This window comes from Abramis brama, assembly GCF_963993115.1.
Source record: "Abramis brama genome assembly, chromosome: 21".
Classification (NCBI taxonomy): Eukaryota; Metazoa; Chordata; class Actinopteri; order Cypriniformes; family Leuciscidae; genus Abramis; species Abramis brama.
In genome coordinates this window covers 19860745-19881117 of record NC_139983.1, presented here as the reverse complement: position 1 = coordinate 19881117, position 20373 = coordinate 19860745, and the positions used below count along the sequence as shown (strand labels likewise).

Genomic DNA, 20373 nt, shown 5'->3' with positions numbered 1-20373 from the left:
GTTCATTTCATTATTTAAATGAGTGCACTTCATCGTACAAGAAATAATGTTCTGGGACAGAATGGAATACTATCTGCCCAAATAACATATGAATGGTACGTGTTTACACTAGTGAGGTCAATCATGGATCCCACATTATTACTGCAGCGCTGGTTACAGTGCGCATGTTACTTTGATGAGGAACCCTTTTTTATCAGTGTTAATTTATAACAACTTAAATAAGCTACACCCTGACTAAATGGCACAGATTAAAGCCTCACCTGCTGTTAGTAAGCAAAGTATCTGCTGTACACAGTAGCTTAGGCGTTAATTTAAATTTCCATAGCTACACTTTACACATAGAAAATGTTCCTCATCACTCAAGCCAAAACAAAACCAAGACTGAAATGATTTTAGGTTAAAAACCACACACATAAACATCACACAAACCTCAGAGCTGCATGTTTCATGTCTTGAGAATTTTGGTGTTACAATACTTTCTTAGACATTCACATAAAGTCTTAAGCACTCCTGTGGATTCCTAGCCTGTAGGAAAACCTACTTTCTGTAAATAACTCTTACACTAGTAATACCATCAGTTCACAAAGATATCTGTACAAACAATGGCTCTAAAAAAACTGTCAAAACAAATTATAGTCATACAAGACCAATGCAATATTTATACATGTGAAAATGCAGTCACTCAATACTGAAAGTGTTAATTAACTTACCTAATAAACATCAAATTAACAATAACACTGTTTTATTTATAAAAATCTATTTGACAATGGTAGATAATTAGTAGTGCAAAAGTTAATTCAGCTTCAGTTGCACCATTTAAACAAGACAGTATATACTATGCCAAATTACATAAATCTATTCTAGTCTTCCTTCCTGCTTCTGCTCTTCAGCTTAAATGTGGTAGAAAGAATCAGACGTGAGTGCATGTGAGCTCTTTGCATTATTTAATTTTTAAAAGGAAAACATTTTTTTTGTAATGTTCCTAACTAGCCATTACGCATCTCCACCTTTAGACAAAAGTGGATTTCAGCAGATATATTAGAGCACATGGCAGCTTTCCTGCAGCTGTGTGGTTGAGCTGAAATCCAAAGCTTTGCTTTGTGTGTATTTTAGCACAGTGCCAGTATTCTGTTGAGACAGAAAAGCAGGCGTTGCTTCCAGACTTTTAAACAACAACATCAGGCCTGGCCTCACCCTGATTGGGCTTTCAGACAAGACCATCACAAACTGTCTAATCGTGGAAGCCACAGCCAGGATAATTCTGTCTCCTACAGAACCATCTGGAATAACAAAAAAATTTGCAGCAAAACATAAGTGGCTTTGTATGTAATGAAACAAAATTATAAAAGTGGTTTTATCAGATCAGTAATACTACATAATGCTGTTTTAGTTCATTAATCTGAGCAATAGATCAGACTAATGACATTCGTCATTCAAGAAGTGTTAAATTTGCACATAAAACGGCAAATTTCTATATAAAAATATATGACTTAATTGAGATTATTGTGTATAGCTAACACCCCGGTTTCATTGGGGTGACAAACCACACTCTTGTGGACTGTAGTGACAAAATGATGTTATATTGTGCATTTTTACGCATCACACTAAGGACCATGTACAAGAAGATGTGGTCAATAGCTGCCTTCTGAATGAAGAAATGGCATCAGCTCCTCCGCATACCTTTCCTCAAAGCAGACGTGGGGGAGTCGAGCTGATATCAGCACTTCCTTTCTTTTCCCTCATATACTCCCTTCAATTCTCTCTGAGATGCACTGATTTTTCTGGAGACAGAAATCTGATCTTTAAACTAGTTTTATGACTCCAGGTAAGGTCTGGCCTTTTCAAGTCCTTCCTGCAGGAAGCGGATGTATGTGGAGGTTGACGGATCTTCAAAACTTGCTGAGAAACTGAGAGCTGGCCCCTCTTCCTCAGGTTTCATGGATGTCTGGTCCAGGAAATTATTAGCATTGATATGATGGACCTAGAGAAGTTACAGTGATATTAATCTAAGCAACTTGAATAAGGTTGGAACAGATTAAGAAATCTAAAGCAGACTCACCACAGTGCCGTTGGGCAGCGCCACCATCATCTCCACTGGAAAAGTATACATTTCCAAATGCAAACGAGCCTTTTCACTCAAATCCAGATTCTTTTTATCGCCCTAAATGGAAGGAAAAGCACTTAATTAGCACTAATATGCGTCTAAAATTATAAGTTTTAATTTTGGCTTAAAAAAATATATACATCAGCTAAAAAACCCAAACTCTTCACCTGCAGATCCTCCAGCTCTTTGACTAGAGACCAACTACTGATGAAGCTCTGGTTGAGTAAGGCCAGAACGGGCGAACTCTCGAGGACTGTCTCCCGAAGAGTCCGCCCTGAACCTACCGGAGATAAGGAGAAACAGAAGTGTACAGAACACAAATCAGAGAAACATCTAATATAGTTGAAAGAACTTGAGTACTCTAGCTTTAAAACACACTCTGACCAATGATTAACACTACCAGAAGATCTATGTCATGCTGACTATGGATACACTGAAATGAAAATTATGGGCCGCTGAAAACCAAAAATGCTTTATTTATTGTTTTAAATGAGCTTTTTTTGTATGATTGTATTAATATTAGACAGGGCTATTCCAAACAGAAACAAGTCTACTACTACATAGAACTTTTATGTCGGGACGTTATTTGAGTGGACTTTTCCGATGAGCATGAGCGGAGCACACATGCATAGAGCGGAAAATTGAGCAGAGCATCAAATCACGCAGTGATAACAGTTAGAGCGAGAGGAAAACTGAGCGCTAAACACTGAGGGGCCGTTTTTCTTTTTCAGCCAAAAACCAAAAATTCCATTTTCAGCCGATGATCTTCGGCTGCCGAAATTTCGGTGCATCCCTAATGCTGACCCATATGGCCGAATTTAGCTCTTCCAGCAGCATGTATGCTTTGTTATAGTCGACCATGGGTGTCTTACCTCAGCATGACTGGTCATCCAGGGATCCCCAGAGCAGAATGGAGTGAATCAGCTTTTTCTCAGCATCAGCTCTGCTAAAGGCCTCACTGAATGGTAAATATGGCACCTTCCAAAGAGAAGACCCATGCGTTTGACATTGAGTGAAAATTATGGGCTCCAAAAAAACACACATGGTTCAAACGTTCACAATTAGAAACATTTAGAAAATAGACGCACTCTTACAAATAAAGGTTCCTTATTGGCATCCATGGAACCTTTCCATTGCATTAAATGTTCTTTAGATTATTAAAATTTCACTTTTAGAAACAAAAATGGTTATTTATTATGAACTGTTCACTGAATGGTTCTTTGGGGAACCCTTCTTCTATGGCATTGGTGTGAAAACCCCCTTTTGAAACCTTTATTGGTAGTGTGAATTCATTTCATGCTGACTTCAAAGAACATTCATTGCAACAGCATTGCTGCAGACTCTTATGAACTGATTTCAGGTGTTCAAGTATGAATTTGTAGGAATTGTAGCAAGGGACTCACCTTTTTAAATGGGTACATTGTGACCTCCAAGCATCTTGATGCTTCTTCTCTGCTCAGCTCTGCACTCCAGACAATCTTCTCGAACACAAACTGAATGGGCTCACCTCCCTCCCCTCGGCTGTCAATCATGTTCCCTTGCTCGTCATAGATCACTGAGGGAGTGGAGGGTCCTGCTGCCTTGAGCTCCATCTGTAAACATATACGGCCCATTTACTTTTTGTATCATGTTTTAGCTAATCATGCCAAGATGACAGTAAAATAATAATTTAAGCTTTGATTCATCAGCAATGAGAAAAACTGATTAAAGAGCATGCAATAAAATGTCAATGTGTTTCAGTATTATGTATAACCATAAATCAAAACCCTCTGAACATGTTGTACATAATTATCAGCTCTAACCTGAGGCAGGTATCCAATATCCACCTCCATGTTGCTGCTCTCGCTGGCGCCATACAACCACTCCATGTCCACATTCAGAGTTCTGCCATATAAAACACACTCAACTGGGGCTGCACAATAACGGTTAAACAGATAATCACAAATATTTGATCACAATTACAATTATACAATCATGATTATTTTGATTTTAGTTTTTTTTATACATTTCATTAGAATTATTGCACTTACATGCGAGCGCAAATCAAAAGAACATGCTTTATTTGACCTCATCTAGTTTTCTGGTTCTTTATGTTTATTATATGAATTAACACACACTCTACATTATTTAAAACTGAGAAAATAATAATTTAGTTAAAAATGTTCTATTAACATGAAAGCTTGTGGAGGCTTGTTACCAATGCAAAATAATGGAAAAGTCAAATGAAAACAACTTTGTCAGGAAAAAAAAACTCAGCAGGCAGAATGCACATGCGATTATGCTTAATTTAGGAATAGTGGAGGGAAGACTTACTTGTCATTTGGGACGTAAAGATGAAACTCTCGGATGTGAGATGCATCTTTAGAGAGGATGATGTTACCAGCAAACTGCCCAGGAGTGAACCAGAATGGAAAGTTGGGAACATCATTTAGCTGGAACTCCGCATGGATTCTGTAATTATTAACACAATACCATCAGAATCCGTTGGAGGCTCACAGTTAAAACAGAAGATTTCAAACAGTTACATGCACAGTAGATTACTACTGGATTTTAAGAAAATCCCATTTATTTTAAAATTTCTAGCATGGCAGTTTTTTTTAACTCACCTGAAAACAATGTCATAATAAAAGTCACTAGCAGCCCGTATACAAGCCACAGCTCCCTGTGGAGCAAAGCGGGATTTCACAAAGGGCCGCGGGTGGAACATGCTCAGCAGAGAGTGGATCAGCAACTGCAAAACAATGACAATCACGTCACCCATCTACAACTAAAGAGATCGAATCAATCTCCTTCTTGATCAAAATACTCTTCACAATCTCAGATAACCTATTATTAAACAATTTGCTTTGAATAAATACAAGGTGTGAACAATGAGCATCTAAACTCACTGAACTAATTTCAAAATTTTAAAGGTATATTTGTACCTCTTTGCCTCGTGGAGTGGGAGGATGATAACGGTTATTGGGAAGGTAGCCAGTGAAAATGTTCAATTCGCTGGGAACAATCCACCAAGTGTCACCCAGGGCAGATTTACCACTGGGTGGCAAGAAGGCCTTGAACCGACTGGCATAAAACGTGGATGAAGGAACAGCTGGACGTTTCCAAGACCGCAGCCCACTAAGAGAGCTGTGTGAAACCTGTTGAGAAGGACACTCAATTTACCTTATACACCTTGTAATGGGTCCAAGTTATATCATTTATAAAATGTAATTTTAATAATAATAAAATTAATAAATACATTTTGATAATTTATAATTACTTTGAATTGTTCTTATTACTGGTAATTTTCATTTTAATATATATATATATATATATATATTTTGAAATCATCACCTTGTCTGTTTATATCATTGTTTAGTGACAAATGTATAAATAATGAAGTCTAATGTTTAAATTACCCCTAGAAAGCCATCTTTGCTCTTAGTCATGCTTTCCAGTAGTAATGGCTGCATTTTAGCATGTATGGTCAGCGTCTCTCCATTTGGGTCATGTGGTATCTCCTCTTCAAACTCTGGAGGAGGTTCCACACCTTCAGGCAACAGAGATGGACATCAGGCATTACAACAATGTGAAAAATGCATTGCTTTAAAACTCTCAGCTGGCATTCGGTTTTCTACAGTGATGAATACTGACATTGAAGCACATTAATTCTGCTTTAATAGACTATATCTGCCTGTGAAAGGATGTTAATGCTCTGCAAGAGTACAGACAGGGTAAATAATACCTGTGAGTTTTTCTGCAATAGGTTTGAATTCCTCTGGACTGAGATAAAAGTCATGATCAGTATCCAGGGATGAGAAGAAAAAGAGTCCATCTGCTCCCAGCGCCTTCAATCCTGCTTCCTACAATAGATGCAATCCAAACAGAGAAGAAACCTCAACAATGGCAAATTTTGCGATTAGTTCTTTTGAACAGTTTGTTTCAAAGAAATGGAAAAAAATATTTTACCACATGTTGTAGGCTAATTATGTCTTCCCGTTTATTATAATTTCGTCCTAGTTCTCGGTGTTTTTTTTGCAAATTTTAATAAAATATACTTTTAACTTACATGCTTATTATTTTACACGACTTGACTTTTACAGAACTACTCGGACCGATCCAGTCAGATTCGTGGGTGATTGATTTTAGACCATTTTAACCGGTTCAACTGATTCATTGATAAGATTCGACTCAAAAGAACGAACCATTCGTTTGGAAAGCACAGCTAAATACCCGAGGGCAACAAAACAATGATGGCTGCGTCGATTTATTTTTAACTGAATTACTGACCTACTTTTTATGTTGTGTCTGGGTTTACTGTCAGTCTCAGAAGGAGGGCAACCAGGAGAATGTCTAATGTAGGAAGTGACAGAATTAACAGTGATGTATGAAAGAGAGGGGGGTTGGTTGGTGTTCTAACAGTCTTTCCCAGCTGTGGCAATTACCCAACCCTTGTAAAACAGCGGGCAGCTGGAGCAGATGCAAGTTTACTGTTCGCAAATAACAAAAGAGGACGTGGCAAAGAGAGCGCAAGTCTGTACTGCCAAATTCATTACACTTCAAACGAATATTAAAAGAGGAATGTATAAAGATAAATAAACTTACTGCATTTTAGCCACGTTAAGTCAACTACAAAGACAACATGTGGCTTGAACAGCTACAATATCTCTCGAATGGCTCTGGGAAGCATCCCTCCTTCAAGGGTCAAACTGCAATGAAAATCTGACCAAACTGGTATAACTTACATGTCGTTTCACAAGCTGGATGTCCTGATAATATTTAACGCAGAAGCCGATGAAAGGAACAGCAGCGATAATAAATAAGCTGAAGATCTGCTTGAAACGTGAGCGGGCGCGTCTGCTGGATGGAGTCGCGCGATCCTCATCATGATGATCAGCCGTTGGGTCTCCAGCAGTAGTTTTATCCACGTCTGCGGCCATACTCTAATAAATGTCTCTATCTGCTCTGTAAATCACTACAGGGGCATAAAAACAGCCCAGGGTGAAAACAAGACTCTTAAGTGAAATCACACTGTAGCGGAGCAGGAGGAAATCACTCCTGCGTCTCCGAGATTTCCCTATGGAGATTTCTCCTGCTAGTGGATCATGTCTGACTGACGCTCTTAAAGGGCCAGTGCGCACATTTATGCCTAACACTTTGGGTGTGTGATGATCAAATATAGGGATCTGCCTATCTAGACAACATTCGGAACGTGGCTATGATGGCAAAAATACTGTCTAGATAGGCAGCAGAGTAGGTTTTAAAACACAGTATATAATGTGTGACCATAATTATACGGTTCGGGGCCAGAGAATGTACTGTCTCTGTCTTTTTGTCCTTTGTGAACACAATTAATATTAAGTGAAAACAGAGGAATTGGGTCAATAATATTTTTAAGATTTAAGAAATAATGAATAAATTACTTATAAAGAAGGATCTGTACATTTACAACTGTGGCAATTCCAACCATAAAACCATAATACAGGGTCCCACTCTTTAATAAATACATTTCCATGTTTCTTCCATGACAGATTAGGTTTTTAACAAATAATTTATAGTTTGCTGGCATGGATTATGGTTTACATTACCGGTATACATTTAACTGCCATTGTTCAAGAAGGGCACATGACAAATATAAACTATAATATGCTATAGGTGAAAAATTACATTGGCGAACAAACATTTGAGAGGAGACATTAATGGATTTATAATTTTATTTCAGCTCTCTTAAAGCACATTTATTTAGTATATATACACACTCACACAGAGTAAACACTGTGAGGCTTACAGTCCCAGAAGGTTGCTTGTTGTAAGCAGACTTCAACAACTTAATTTCAGAAGTGTATGAAAGTAGTCAGCTGTTCCAGGACTTCTCCAAAATCAAAGAGTCTAAATTTACTTAGAATGAATATTCATAAAATATTATATCAACTTATTTTAACTTGTCTCCTTCTAAACTTGTAATACACCTGACACTGGGAAAAAAGAAAAAAAAATTATATGTATATATATATATATATATATATGTGTGTGTGTGTGTGTGTGTGTGTGTGTGAGAGAGAGAGAGAGAGAGAGAAGAGGTTAAATGTAGGAGTTTTTACATCATCATAAATTAATTTCAGCTCTGAAAAAGTTAAATTGTTGGTCTGAGTCCAGACCTAATGGTTTTACTCAGAAGAGTCCATAGATGGGTAGAAGTTGTTTTTCAGTCCATATTCTCCTCGACTTGCTGTGTGTGAACCTCTATGGTTTTGGGTGGGATGTAAGAGCCCATTCCTGCTGCCCGCTCTGCCTCAGCTTGTGTATACGGCTCTTCCCTCAGCTTTTTCAGTCTTAAAAATAAATAAAATAAAATAAATTATATATATATATATATATATATATATATATATATATATATATATATATATATATATATATATATATATATATATATATATATTAGGAAGTCTAAACAACCAGGGATGCGTTATGGAGCTTTTAGAATGAGCATCATTCTGATTCTAAATGGGGAAACCCAAGCATCATTTTATTCGAGTTATATAGGTAAATGTATTTTATATATGATCCAAAGATTCAATTTTAAGGATGAGAAGAGGAAGATGATGAGGCTCTGCTCACCGTTTTTTATGAAGTTTGGTCTTGAAATGCTCTTTCATGGTTTTCAAATCAACAAAATATCTCCTGCAAAACAGGAAGAAGGAAAAAAAACATTTAAGATAAAAAACTGATTTTTATGGTGTGTGCGTGCTGTTTTCAGTGGTGGTGAGGTGTGACTTACGCGCAGTGCAGACAGTAATGCTGGGCACTGCCTGTAACATCATAATCTACATCTTGCTTTAATAACTTAGCAGCATTTCCAGGGGTCATGTCTACATGGATCTGGTCAAGGTCCTTTGTCCTGCGCTTGGTCTTCCATGTCTTGGCAATATGCTTCTTCTTGCTACTTCTGTGGTTTCCTACCTGTTTGGACTTACCCATGATCTGAAAACAAGAGAAAACAGTTTTTAAATTTCTGAAGTGAGTTTAGGGAGTTTTGAACTTCTCCAAAAGACAGTATCACTGAACTAAAATATGTCATTACAACTAAAATCTGCCGTCTGAACCTCAAGTTGTTCCAAACTTGTATGAGTTTCTTCTGCTGAACACAAAAGAAGATATTTTGAAGAATATTGGTAACCAAACACGAAACCCCATTGACATCCATAGTATAGAAAAATACTATGGAAGTCTATGGGGTCCATCATCTGTTTGGTTACCAATATTCTTCAAAATATCTTTTTGCGTTCAGCAGAAGAAACTCATACAAGTTTGGAACAACTTGAGGGCGAGTAAATGATGGCAGAATTTTCCTTTTTGGGTGAACTATCCCTTTAATCTGTCAACAGAAAAGTTGAGCTATCAAATGTCAGAGCAACACATTTAAAAAAAAGTTACAATTTAAGCTCCAATCTGAAAATTAGCAAAATGGGGTCATACCAGTTCGTATGACAGTGGTATATCACTCGCAAAGAACAGCAAATGTAACTTACATTCAACAAAAACATCCACTCAAAACATCATTACGTGCTTCCTATCTCGCAATAAGCGCCCTTTCATCAAGTTGTTATTATGAATTATGGATCTGTAAAGCAGAAGTGATGAAGATATATATATAATTATTACTTTACTCACGTTAACACGCAGCTGCCTCACCGTACACACGTTGGACAGACACACGAATAACTTCCGGGTCGGCAGGCGCGCTCCGTGTTATGTGCGCGTTCACCTCTAGAGGGCAGTACAGACAGCACACGACTCAAAGCAATCAGACGAAGCAGAGTTGTTGCGTCGTTGCTATGGAGGTGTCAAGAGTTTTTAATAAAGCTTTTACTAAAACCAATTAAATACACCATCATGTCTGGTAAATATATTCATAATATATAATACCGTAATAAATTTCCTGATTATAAATGCTTGTTACTTGCTGAACAACTTAAACTATGGTGTTTTTTTTTTGCTGTTACTTCAAGATATAAAAGTCTTATTGATTTAACTTTGCTACTCTTTGTTGCAGAGAGTACAACACTTAAAATCTCTTACATATTTCCAAATGGAGACAAATATGGTGAGTTAGCTGTCAGCTTTTGACATGTCTGTGATTGTTCACTATTATTTCATTAAGCACATTGAAAAGATGTCTGTTTGTGTGTTGTGATTAGAGGGCGAGTGCTCTCGTACTTCAGATGGTGTGGTTATAAGGAAAGGGTCTGGCACACAGACATCAGCCTCTGGACTTACATACACTGGGGAATGGGCCAATGATAAGGTCTCTCTCTCTCTCTCTCTCTGTGTGTGTATGTGTGATATGATTTTAAAAAATAAAATATGTCAATAAGTGAAGCAGTCACATGTGCTCTAAAGCTCTGTGCTGGACTGAAAGTCAGTGACATACTGGAACTTCAGTCATATGATCTCCTTTCATAGCCTACTGTTATTTATGCTTGTATCTCTGTTTTGAGTGGATTATGCAGCAAAGTTCATTAAATGTAAATTAAAATATAAAAGTGAAATAAAATGTGATTTTAGTAATTAAGTCTTGGTTGCTGTTGTTGTGGCCAGCAGATGAATGGCAGGGGAACTCTTACGCACCCATCAGGGGCAATTTACAGTGGCCTGTTCAGAGACAACATGTATCATGGCAAAGGAACTTACAGATTTCCTGATGGGACAAAATACACCGGAAACTTCCACAACAACAGGTGAAACAATATAAAATCAATACTTGGTCTCAATGACAACCTGATTTTATATGCAAACATATGCAACAAAAAAAAGGTTACTTGTGTTTTTTTTTTTTGCAGATTAGAAGGTGACGGGGAGTTCACAGATTCACAAGGACTTTTGTGGACTGGGATGTTCCATAACAAAGCAGCACTGGGGCTGAAGCTCAAAGTCAACATGTGACATGCACAGATACACACACCATTTAAATGAATACAGTAAAACCCTTTGGCATTCACTAAAATGTCAAAGTTGTTTGACAAAAAGTGCTTTATTGTTTTACTTTTTTAAATTTAATCACTGGATCAAGCACAACTTTAAAAGATATTTTGAAGCACTGAATTATCAAATAGTGATAGTAAAATATGAGCATATTTTCAAGATAACTTGAGGCAAATCTCTAAGAATTAACGCCTGTGAAACTGGGAGACTGAGAGAGATCTAAGATACGCATTGATGCATTAACCATAGCTAGCAATCCTGAGGCATTGATGTAATCTGTTGTACAGATGAAATGACTTCAGTTCCAGCAGCATCCACTGACGATCAAGAACACATGTTCTTACACACTGCACTTCAGAAAGAATCATGACTTTGTGCGAGGAATGTGACTCTCTGTGTAAAGCCATTGGTGGAGTGCATCTCCAAAATACACGAGCATGCACAAGCAGCTGAGCTCATGACTGGGGTGGGACGTCAGGAGTTGTGTAAGAGCGTGAAGCTCAATTTCCTGTCCTCTGGAGTGAGAACGTGTTTACTGTGAATCAGGAAAGCTCAGTCCTGTTACTAGAGATCTACCGCCCTGCAGGCCACTTCTAATCCTGCTTTAAATGAACCTGAAGCTCCAGTGCATTTGATTAGACTTGAAACTGAATAACTTGGTTTCATTGCTATACCTTAATTTAATTTGGTATGACTCAATGTTCACTTCTGAGTTTATGACAATCATTTTGTGGGTGTTTTTGCTCATGTGTCTAGCGGATCCTTTCCAGAGCTGATACAGAGTTCATTGTAAAATGGAAAATTGGTCTTAAAGGTTGAAGAGGAAATTAAATCGTCTGATTTTGAGCCATAAAAATGCTAACAGCCGTCTCTATCTTTCTCCCTCTCTCCCTTCATCCATCCACTTACTGTAAAACAAGGCCTCTTTTTGTCTTCGACTTCATCAGACTCACATGTTTCAAAGAGGAGGGGAATAGATAGGTGGGACAGATGAGAGAGTGAGAAAGAAAGAAAAGTGATAGAAAGACAAAAGTCACAGAGTCAGAGAGCTCTCGTGTCATTTCTAACCATTTCTAAACATAGAAGTGTGACATTTCATCAGCTTGTAAAATTGTTAGTTTGAGTAAAGAAACTCAACTAGGAAGGATCTAAACCACAGGATCTGAAACAACAATCCTGGATTTGGACCTGGAAGACCATCAGATCATGGAGAATGGCAAAATAGAGGGTAAACAATATTTTCTTTTAAATCGGAAGAAATGCTTAGATCTTCCATCATGCTTCTTTATTTACATAAATAATTGATCATTAACAATGACGTCCGCTTCAGAGTTCAAATAATGGCTTATCTTGTGCATGTTTCTGTCAGCTTCAGTATGATACAGTTTATGTTTCTGTATGAAAGTATATGTTTGTGTGTTCTTGCAGGTACAGGTAATGACATAGATGCTGTAGACCTTCAGGTAATCTAAATTGCTCTCTCTCTCTTACTCTAAATAATTAAGAAATTGTGAGAAAATACATTTTCAATTTACTACATACTTGTTTTAAGTACATTGTTTAAATAATTGCTAATTCTAATCACACGCACACAGATTACAGCTGTTAAGAAGGTAAAAGTCATTGAGACAATGAATCGCTAATAGGAAGAGTGTGACTGAACTCGGGCCACATTTAGTTTGACTCTCCCTAATGCTAATCCTGTTTAACCTTCATCTCTTTTTTCCTTCTGTCTTCTCTGGTTTTGTCTCTTATCAGTCCTGGTGACCTCTGACTCCTTGTTTCAGTTGCAGGCAATGTGGGTGGAGCTAAAATCTGGAGTCGGAAGCGTGGTGGAAGATTTTGCCACCCTACGGCAAACCTACAGCCGATTGGAGGAGAAGGTCTCCACCTATCAGCAAGAAACTAATAACAAGATCCTGTCTCTCAGAAACACACTTAACACATTACAGGTTCTAACACACATATTATGAGACTTAAGACAAGTGGATAAGCACACTACCTTTCAAATTTTGGGTCAGTAAGATTCTTTAAAAAAAAAAATTAATACTTTTATTCAGTAAGGATGTATTAAGTTGATGAAAAAACTTCTGAACTTTCTATTCATCAAAGCTGAAAGTAGTCTCACTGTTTTCACAAAAGTGTTAAGCATCCCAACTGTTTTTTTCATTGATAATTATAAGATATGTTTTTTGAGTGCCAAGTCAGCATATTAGAATGATTTCTGAAGTATCATGTGACACTATTGGCTGCTGAAAACTCAATTTTGCCATCACAGGAATAAATGACAATTTAAAATATATTCAAATAGAAACCAGTTATTTTAAATTGTAATAATATTTCACAAAATAACTGTTTTTGTCAAATAAATGCAGCCTTGGTAAGACTTAAAAAAACATTAAAAAATTACCAGACCCTTGTACCAAAAATGTACCAACTTTTGAATGGTAGTGTATTTTATGTACAAATTAAATTAATATCTATTTTTTAATAAATTAAATGATATTAAAATAGTCAAAATATATTGCAGTGCTTTTCTAGAATATACATTTTTTTAAATTCTATTTCATGTTTTTTTCTGTACTTTCATTTAAAAATGTTGCTCATATTTTGGGTATATTGTCTTTTTTATTTTGTGTGTGTGTGTGTGTGCAGGAAGACATAAGTACAGTTCAAACGCAGCTCTCTGAGGTCCGGAGCAACCAAAAAGACCAACAGAGGGACCTGGACCTCATGCAGAGCACACAACACAGGTCTTACACAGTGTCTGTTAAATTGCTTAATATTCTTCTACAATTTATGCTACAGGATATTAAACATTAAATTAAAAGCAATCTAGCAAGTTTCGAAATATATAAACATGCTGGATCATTGACAGTCACAGGAAAGGCTCAAGGGGGGATGGGTCATTGGATGGCCACGCCTCTCCGAACAGCCAATCAGAACTCAGTCTCATTCAGCATTACATCAGTAGCCTGTCAGCCAATCCGAGTGAGTATAACAATTTACAGATGGATGTCTAATGAATGAATTCTTTTGTACTATAAACACGTGTCTAACAACCATGAGCTTTAGCTGGAAATGATTGCATGATAGTGTATAAGAGGACTAACAGGTTGTGTTTGTTTGTTTAGACTATTATCCTGAGCATGACGGTCAAAAAAAGTCTCCAATTTGGAGGGAGAAAAAAAACAGCCGAGATCTGAAAGAACAAAACAACTCTGCTATAAGTGAGTGATATGCAGTGGAATAGAAGTGAAAAGAACTGAAAAATGAACAATGAGTCTTAAAATCATGTCTTTTTTCAGCTCAGAGGCAGACAGCAGCGCTGGAGCTTTTGGAGTCTGAAAGAGTGTATGTGTCGTATCTCTCACTCCTGTTAAAGGCCAACATCAGTTTTAACGGCTCAGAGAACCTCAACGTCAAAGATAAACGGTAACTATGTATCACTCTCACACATATAGCATCAACTCAGAGTCAAAAAGTGGCCCAATTGATCAGCATTCACCTGACAAAAGTATGCAGATCATCACACAAACTGCAATTAGACAACAACAGTGCTTAACAGAGACTCTAAATGAAACAGTCTATTATGAAACAGGATAGTATAAAGCAGGTTTTGGTACTCGACACATTCACATCTACATATTTTCTTCTCTCATCTGTTGTTGATTTGAGTATTGACACATTTGATGTAAAACAGTGTTTTGAGGCACATCATGCTGCTTTATTATTCTCTTTTCTCTCTCTCAGGCCTTTCCCTCCCTCTCTGCGTTTCTTGATTCAGCAGCATCTGGAACTCCTGCACCTTCTCCAGGAGAGAGTTCTTAAGAGCCACTGGCAAGGCATCATGGGAGATGTATTTTTAAGGCTCACCAGCAAAGAAGTAAAATATTATAATGAGTGAAAATGAGGAACATTTACCATCCTACCTTCTCCTATAGTCCACTATGTAATATCAAATGTGTGTTTTGCAGAGTGATTTTCTGGACCATTATGTGTCGTATCTACGGGACTTGCCAGAATGTTTGACGGTTGTAAGTCTGTTTTCCTCTTCAAAATCAGGCAGCTTACTGGAGGTATGTATACATACACAGTTTTATATTTAATAAATACACTCATATTTTTAAAGATCCTGATATTTGAGGCACATAGAGGCAGATTTAATACTATTATATCTGAGAAATGGCATTTACATTATGTTTCTATGAATGTCCTTAATCAGTTTCATTTCATTTTTACCAGCTGTCGGGTTGATATAGTCATGTTAAATAATAATAACATTAATGGTAATAATGATTACAAAAATAAATAAATAAATAATACAAATTATATTAATTTTAATTATTGAGAATAAATATATAATAATTAATGTTTATTTAATATTTACTAATTAAAAGTTTGTTATAATATATAATAATAGAACATTGAAATCTTTTTTTTTTTGCTTTGCAATTTGCTGTTTTCTAACTGTTGTAGACTGTCAGCTTTATATTACTGGTAAAAAAGTCCAAGGATTGCAGTAAATTAATCTGGATTTTACCACTCATAAGGACATATAGATATATGCTCATGTATCTTAGATGTTTGTATTGGCTCTATATTTACATAATTCTTTATATACGCATTGTCCTGTGTATATTTTGCTGCAAATTATGTCTTATTTATTTGTGTAATTTTTTTGTCATTCAACCTGCTGTATAACTGACCAGTCTACCTTTTTATTTATTTATTTTGTTGCTTTTGTTTTGATTTCCACTTACTATTGCATGGCTGATTGTTTGTCCATGTCATTTTGTATGTTAAAAGATGAGAAAATAATAACAAATTTATTAAAAAAATAGAACATTGAAATTGAATTTTTTACTAAAACCAGATCATTTAGATGTTACCACATGAAACACGTTTAGTTTACCTGGCAAAAATTTAGATGAATAAACACGGCTGCTTTCTGATTTGCTGTATGCATTCGAATCCAGAGTGACATCACAGGGGATGAGACACGTCCATCGCTGCACTCTCTGCTTTTACAGCCTGTCCAACGCATCCCAGAATACCATACACTCCTGCAGGTAATCAGACTCATCTTTATTGTCATACTAACAGCATTGTATGTTTATAGGTTGTGCATGTTTGATTAAGTGACACTTGTGAAATCACCTTGGTCATGTATTGCTACATAAAAACTGTCCAATCAAGAAAATGCATGCTGTATGTATGCGTCCATTTGTATTTCATGTGTTTTACAGAGTCTTCTGCAGCAGACAGAGTCAGAGCATCCGGACTATTACCTGTTACTTGTGTCTGTGCAACAACTCCGATCTTTCATGACCCAGTATAGCCATTTACTACAGCACAACCAGGAGCTTCTGCATGACCACAGTCATGCCCTGCGTGAACACACACACAACCTGTGTACACACCAACAGGAGCGCCCCTCACACACCCGGAAAGAGCTAAGCAGGTAAGTGCAAAAGAACAAATATGTGTGTTATTGTGTTATAAGTCTTACTGGCTCTTTTTTTTCATGTCAGGTCTACAGTGAGACAGCTGTATAAAGTTGACTATGAGAAAAATTACAGCAGTAACAGTGCACAAAAGTGAGTACATAGACACCAACCAATAGATATTACAAAATTATCTCTCTGTGAATGTATGGGTTTCTTCAACTTCAGACCCATTTTTTTTTTTTTTTTTGGTACTTTTCAAATGCCATTTATGAAAAGATTTGATTTTTTTAATGAATATATAAGCTAGTTTAATTATAAATCTAATAATCCTAATAAAAAATATGAATTATATTTAAAACTATGATAATTTAAACAAAGAATAAAACGAATATAAACTATTGTATTGTATTAAATAATTATTTAATAATTATATATAATTAATTTTTTTTCCTGATAAACAATGTTGTTTCAAAAGTTAGTGAACTACTAAACAAGAGTCTAACTGAAGAGTGTGTTTGAGATAAAATTTGAGACATTGACTACCGTTGAAAAACATAAAATAACAAAATAATCTTACCAATCCCAAACTTTTGAACGGTAGGGTATGTATGGAAGCTTATTTTCACCAATGAATTAAAAAAAAAGGTAACTGTGACTTTTTAATCTCATAATTCTTTCTCTCACAATTGCGACTTTTTTCTCAGAATTGTGTGTTTAAATCTCACAAGAAGATTTAGACAAAAATATATATACTAGAAATTATGACTTTTTGATTTTAAAGTTATAAAGTCAGTTGTGAGATAAAAAAATTGCAATTACATTTTAATTTTAGTTACGCAATTACATCTCAAATGATGAGAAAAGGTGCCTGTAATTGAAGAAACACACTTATACATTTCCAATTTGTCTTTCTTTGTAAGTGATCCCTCTCGACGTAACAGACGCTACCCTGACTATGAAGCGATGCCCTATCACTACGATCCAGAAATTCCGTCCCCTGTCTCCTTCCTGTCCGACTCTGACTCTCGCCACAAAGCTGTCTCAGTTCCTCTGCGCAGCATCCCAGAGACGGAAGGAGCAGGATCTGCCCTCACTGCTCTCTTTCCCTACGGAACCGGAGACTACCGCTGCTCAAGCCCATCTCATTCCTCGGACTCCAGCATTGATATTGCCTTTGTGCACTGTAGTCCTTCCAGTAGTCCACCTCGACAATCCCACAGTAGGGGGCGAAGTGCTGGGGGTGTGGTTTATAGGCCCAACAGGGCCTGTGTGTCACCTGACTCTGCAGACATTGTGAGACCACAGCCTCTACAGGCAGTGCAGAGAAAGAGCAAATCACTGAATGGCCTGCAAATGGACAGTATTGATAGCCACACCCACCAGACAAAAAATCCTGCCCACCCGAGGCTGGAGCGTCAGTCAAGTGGCAAATCAAGACTGAGATCCAGCAGTCCAAAGCACAGATTCGAGACACACACTGACACAGAGGAGCAGCCACGGCTAATAAATCAAAAGGTACACGCTCACACACATTTACATATTAACACTCAAACACACACACATGTATAATTGACAATTAGTGGTAACTAGCAACCCATAATTACCACTAAAAATCCTTCAGAACACCTTAGCAAACAACGTCATGCCAACCATAGATATAAATACATAGATTCCTTATTAGCAGCTGTTTCTATGGGCCGCTATACAGAAGCCGTCCGCCATATTGGAACAGTCAAAGCCGGTCCGTGAACATTCGAGAGCAAGTTGACTGAGCGTCTACAACCGTAGACGCATGTACAAATATCTGAAATAGACTTCAGCGGATGATTTTGCTAAACTAACACAATACAACAAGATGAAGGCGTCAGCTAACATGACATTAAAAAGTTACCATAGTAAAAGTAAAAACATTAAAAAGTACCATGAAAGTAAAAACCTGTAATATTGAGTTACATAATACATGTAAAAACACAAACCAACACACTGGTTTCACAACCAGAAGCTGCACAATGTTGTGGCATCATTGATTCTTACTGTGAGTGACGACATGCTGACCGTTCCAAGATGGTGGGCGTGCGACGTGTCTTTAGCGGTCAATGTGGTATCTATGTATTTATATCTATGTTGTAACCACCCACAACAGCGAAGCAATATGTAAAAAAAAAAAAACACCTTAACAAGCAACATCATGGCAACCCCGACAAAACCCTAAATTGTCCATAAATTAAAATGAAATGTTATTTGTTAAATGTTATTAACTGCAAGTGTGTGTGGAAGCTCATTCTGCTTGTTCCTCAGGATCCTAGAAGGCTGGTGTGGGAGGAGCTCAATTTGAGGGGTGTGTCTGATGACTATGACCACACCCCCTTGAGTGAACCTGGTAGGAAAGAAGGAAAAGGATTTAGGAACTCCTTCAAAAAGCTTTTTAAGAAGAAGTGAGTTCATAAGAATAGACACACGGATGCTTTGCTTTTACATACTGTACTCACACTTAAAGCCATGATACTTTGTATGTGTGTCTCAGGTCTAGTGGTGACGGAAAGGAGAAGACAACAGGAAAAGCTGATTGTCAGAGCAGTGGAGATCTGGAGGCCACCAAAGCCCCTCATGCAGGAGACATTGACCGAGGAACTGCTGTTTAAACTGTTTTAGAGGTTAAAACTTGAGGTTCTCAACTGGTTTTGCTTCAGGACACAGATTTTACATTGAACATCAAGGGGTGACCCAACACACTTTTTGGTTTTTAGTGTTTGATCTATAAATATCTCTTGAATGTCGGACCTGCAAGTGAACCTGTGTTTAACATGGGTTTCTTTTGTGGTTTATTACACACAAGTCGTCCAAATGACAGGTAAGTTCGCGTCAAAATACTGGAATACTCTCCTCCCTTTTAGGATTGTTAGAATAGACCTGCAAGGCTATGGCACATTTTTTGGCCACAACACCACTTGAGAACCACTGTATTTCTCACACACAAAAAACCCCAAAATGAAGAGCTCAAGCTGCTTCATAGCATAATTGAACATTTCTGACATAGCACAAAAACATTTTGCATGATAAATCAATTTTCAATATAATTTTGAGAAACAAAGAACATCTAGCATTGTTGACGTAAATATATACTCAAACAGGCAGACTTATCCATCTCTTGTTGGGTTTATGCTGGGTTGCATTGACAGGATGTAAAACTATATGTGATAAAATGATAAATTATATTAATAACTCTTAACTTAATTACAATAATTACTCATAAATAAAAAAATTATAAATACATGTATACTTTCCAAAAAAAAAAAAAAAAAAAAATCAAATGTCACATGTACATACATTTGAATGCAATGTAAATGGTAACAATTCAAATAAAGTACAAATTGTAATATTTTACGATCAACATTTATTCTTGAGTATAAATGTGTGTATGTGTACAGTCCTGGTCAGAATTATTGGCACCCTTGGTAAATATGAACAAAGAAGCCTGTGAAAATAAATCTGCATTAATTATTTTGATATTTTATTTAAATTCACAAAATCTCATCATCTATCGTTTTATTGAAGTAAAAGAATTTAAAATGAGGAGAAAATTTCTTTATGAAATAAATGTTTTTTCTCCAATACATGTTGGCCACAATTAATGGCACATTTTTATTCAATACTTTTTGCAACCTCCTTTTGACTAGATGAGCCTGATGAGTTTGTAGAACACCTGACGACAAGAGATCAGAGACCATTCTTCCATAAAGAATCTCTCCAGAACCTTCAAATTTCCAGGTCCATGTTGGTTTCTCTTCTCTTCAGTTTTCTATAGGGTTCGGGTCAGGGGACTGGGATAGCAGAACCTTCATTTTTGTGTTCATT

General features: G+C 36.8%; 4 protein-coding genes across 8 annotated transcripts; 2 read left to right on the top strand and 2 right to left on the bottom strand.

Annotated features, from left to right (window-relative positions):
* Positions 1-1588: 1588 nt before the first annotated feature.
* On the bottom strand, positions 1589-7201 carry selenon (selenoprotein N). Its single transcript, XM_084096486.1, has 12 exons — positions 6829-7201; positions 5829-5946; positions 5503-5633; positions 5029-5241; positions 4711-4835; positions 4418-4555; positions 3907-3988; positions 3508-3696; positions 2977-3082; positions 2272-2384; positions 2060-2161; positions 1589-1981 (listed from the first exon to the last, which is right to left on the bottom strand). Exons 1-12 carry the CDS (start codon positions 7021-7023, stop codon positions 1814-1816), a joined length of 1680 nt encoding a protein of 559 aa, XP_083952612.1. The 5' UTR covers positions 7024-7201; the 3' UTR covers positions 1589-1813.
* Positions 7202-8143: 942 nt separating this feature from the next.
* Positions 8144-9890, bottom strand: znf593 (zinc finger protein 593). The gene is made up of 4 exons (XM_084096396.1): positions 9758-9890; positions 8865-9067; positions 8705-8767; positions 8144-8415 (listed from the first exon to the last, which is right to left on the bottom strand). Exons 2-4 carry the CDS (start codon positions 9062-9064, stop codon positions 8289-8291), a joined length of 390 nt encoding a protein of 129 aa, XP_083952522.1. The 5' UTR covers positions 9065-9067; positions 9758-9890; the 3' UTR covers positions 8144-8288.
* Positions 9878-11928, top strand: morn2 (MORN repeat containing 2). Its single transcript, XM_084096395.1, has 5 exons — positions 9878-9986; positions 10140-10190; positions 10285-10391; positions 10688-10824; positions 10927-11928. The coding sequence occupies exons 1-5, from the start codon at positions 9980-9982 to the stop codon at positions 11027-11029; spliced, it is 405 nt and encodes a 134-aa protein (XP_083952521.1). The 5' UTR covers positions 9878-9979; the 3' UTR covers positions 11030-11928.
* A 175-nt stretch (positions 11929-12103) lies between these two features.
* On the top strand, positions 12104-19769 carry arhgef33 (Rho guanine nucleotide exchange factor (GEF) 33). Of its 5 annotated transcripts, none has more exons than XM_084096392.1 (15): positions 12104-12296; positions 12497-12531; positions 12856-13020; positions 13724-13821; positions 13947-14059; positions 14203-14298; positions 14377-14503; positions 14822-14954; positions 15046-15147; positions 16048-16140; positions 16318-16532; positions 16603-16668; positions 17439-18033; positions 18817-18953; positions 19043-19769. In XM_084096392.1, exons 1-15 carry the CDS (start codon positions 12275-12277, stop codon positions 19158-19160), a joined length of 2115 nt encoding a protein of 704 aa, XP_083952518.1. In that variant the 5' UTR covers positions 12104-12274; the 3' UTR covers positions 19161-19769. The 5 variants fall into 5 exon arrangements, with proteins under 5 accessions (XP_083952518.1, XP_083952520.1, XP_083952519.1 ...); XM_084096394.1 differs by having other exon boundaries at positions 12136-12296; positions 13953-14059; positions 19043-19558; XM_084096393.1 differs by lacking the exon at positions 12104-12296 and having other exon boundaries at positions 12381-12531; positions 12856-12951; positions 19043-19558.
* Positions 19770-20373: the final 604 nt, after the last annotated feature.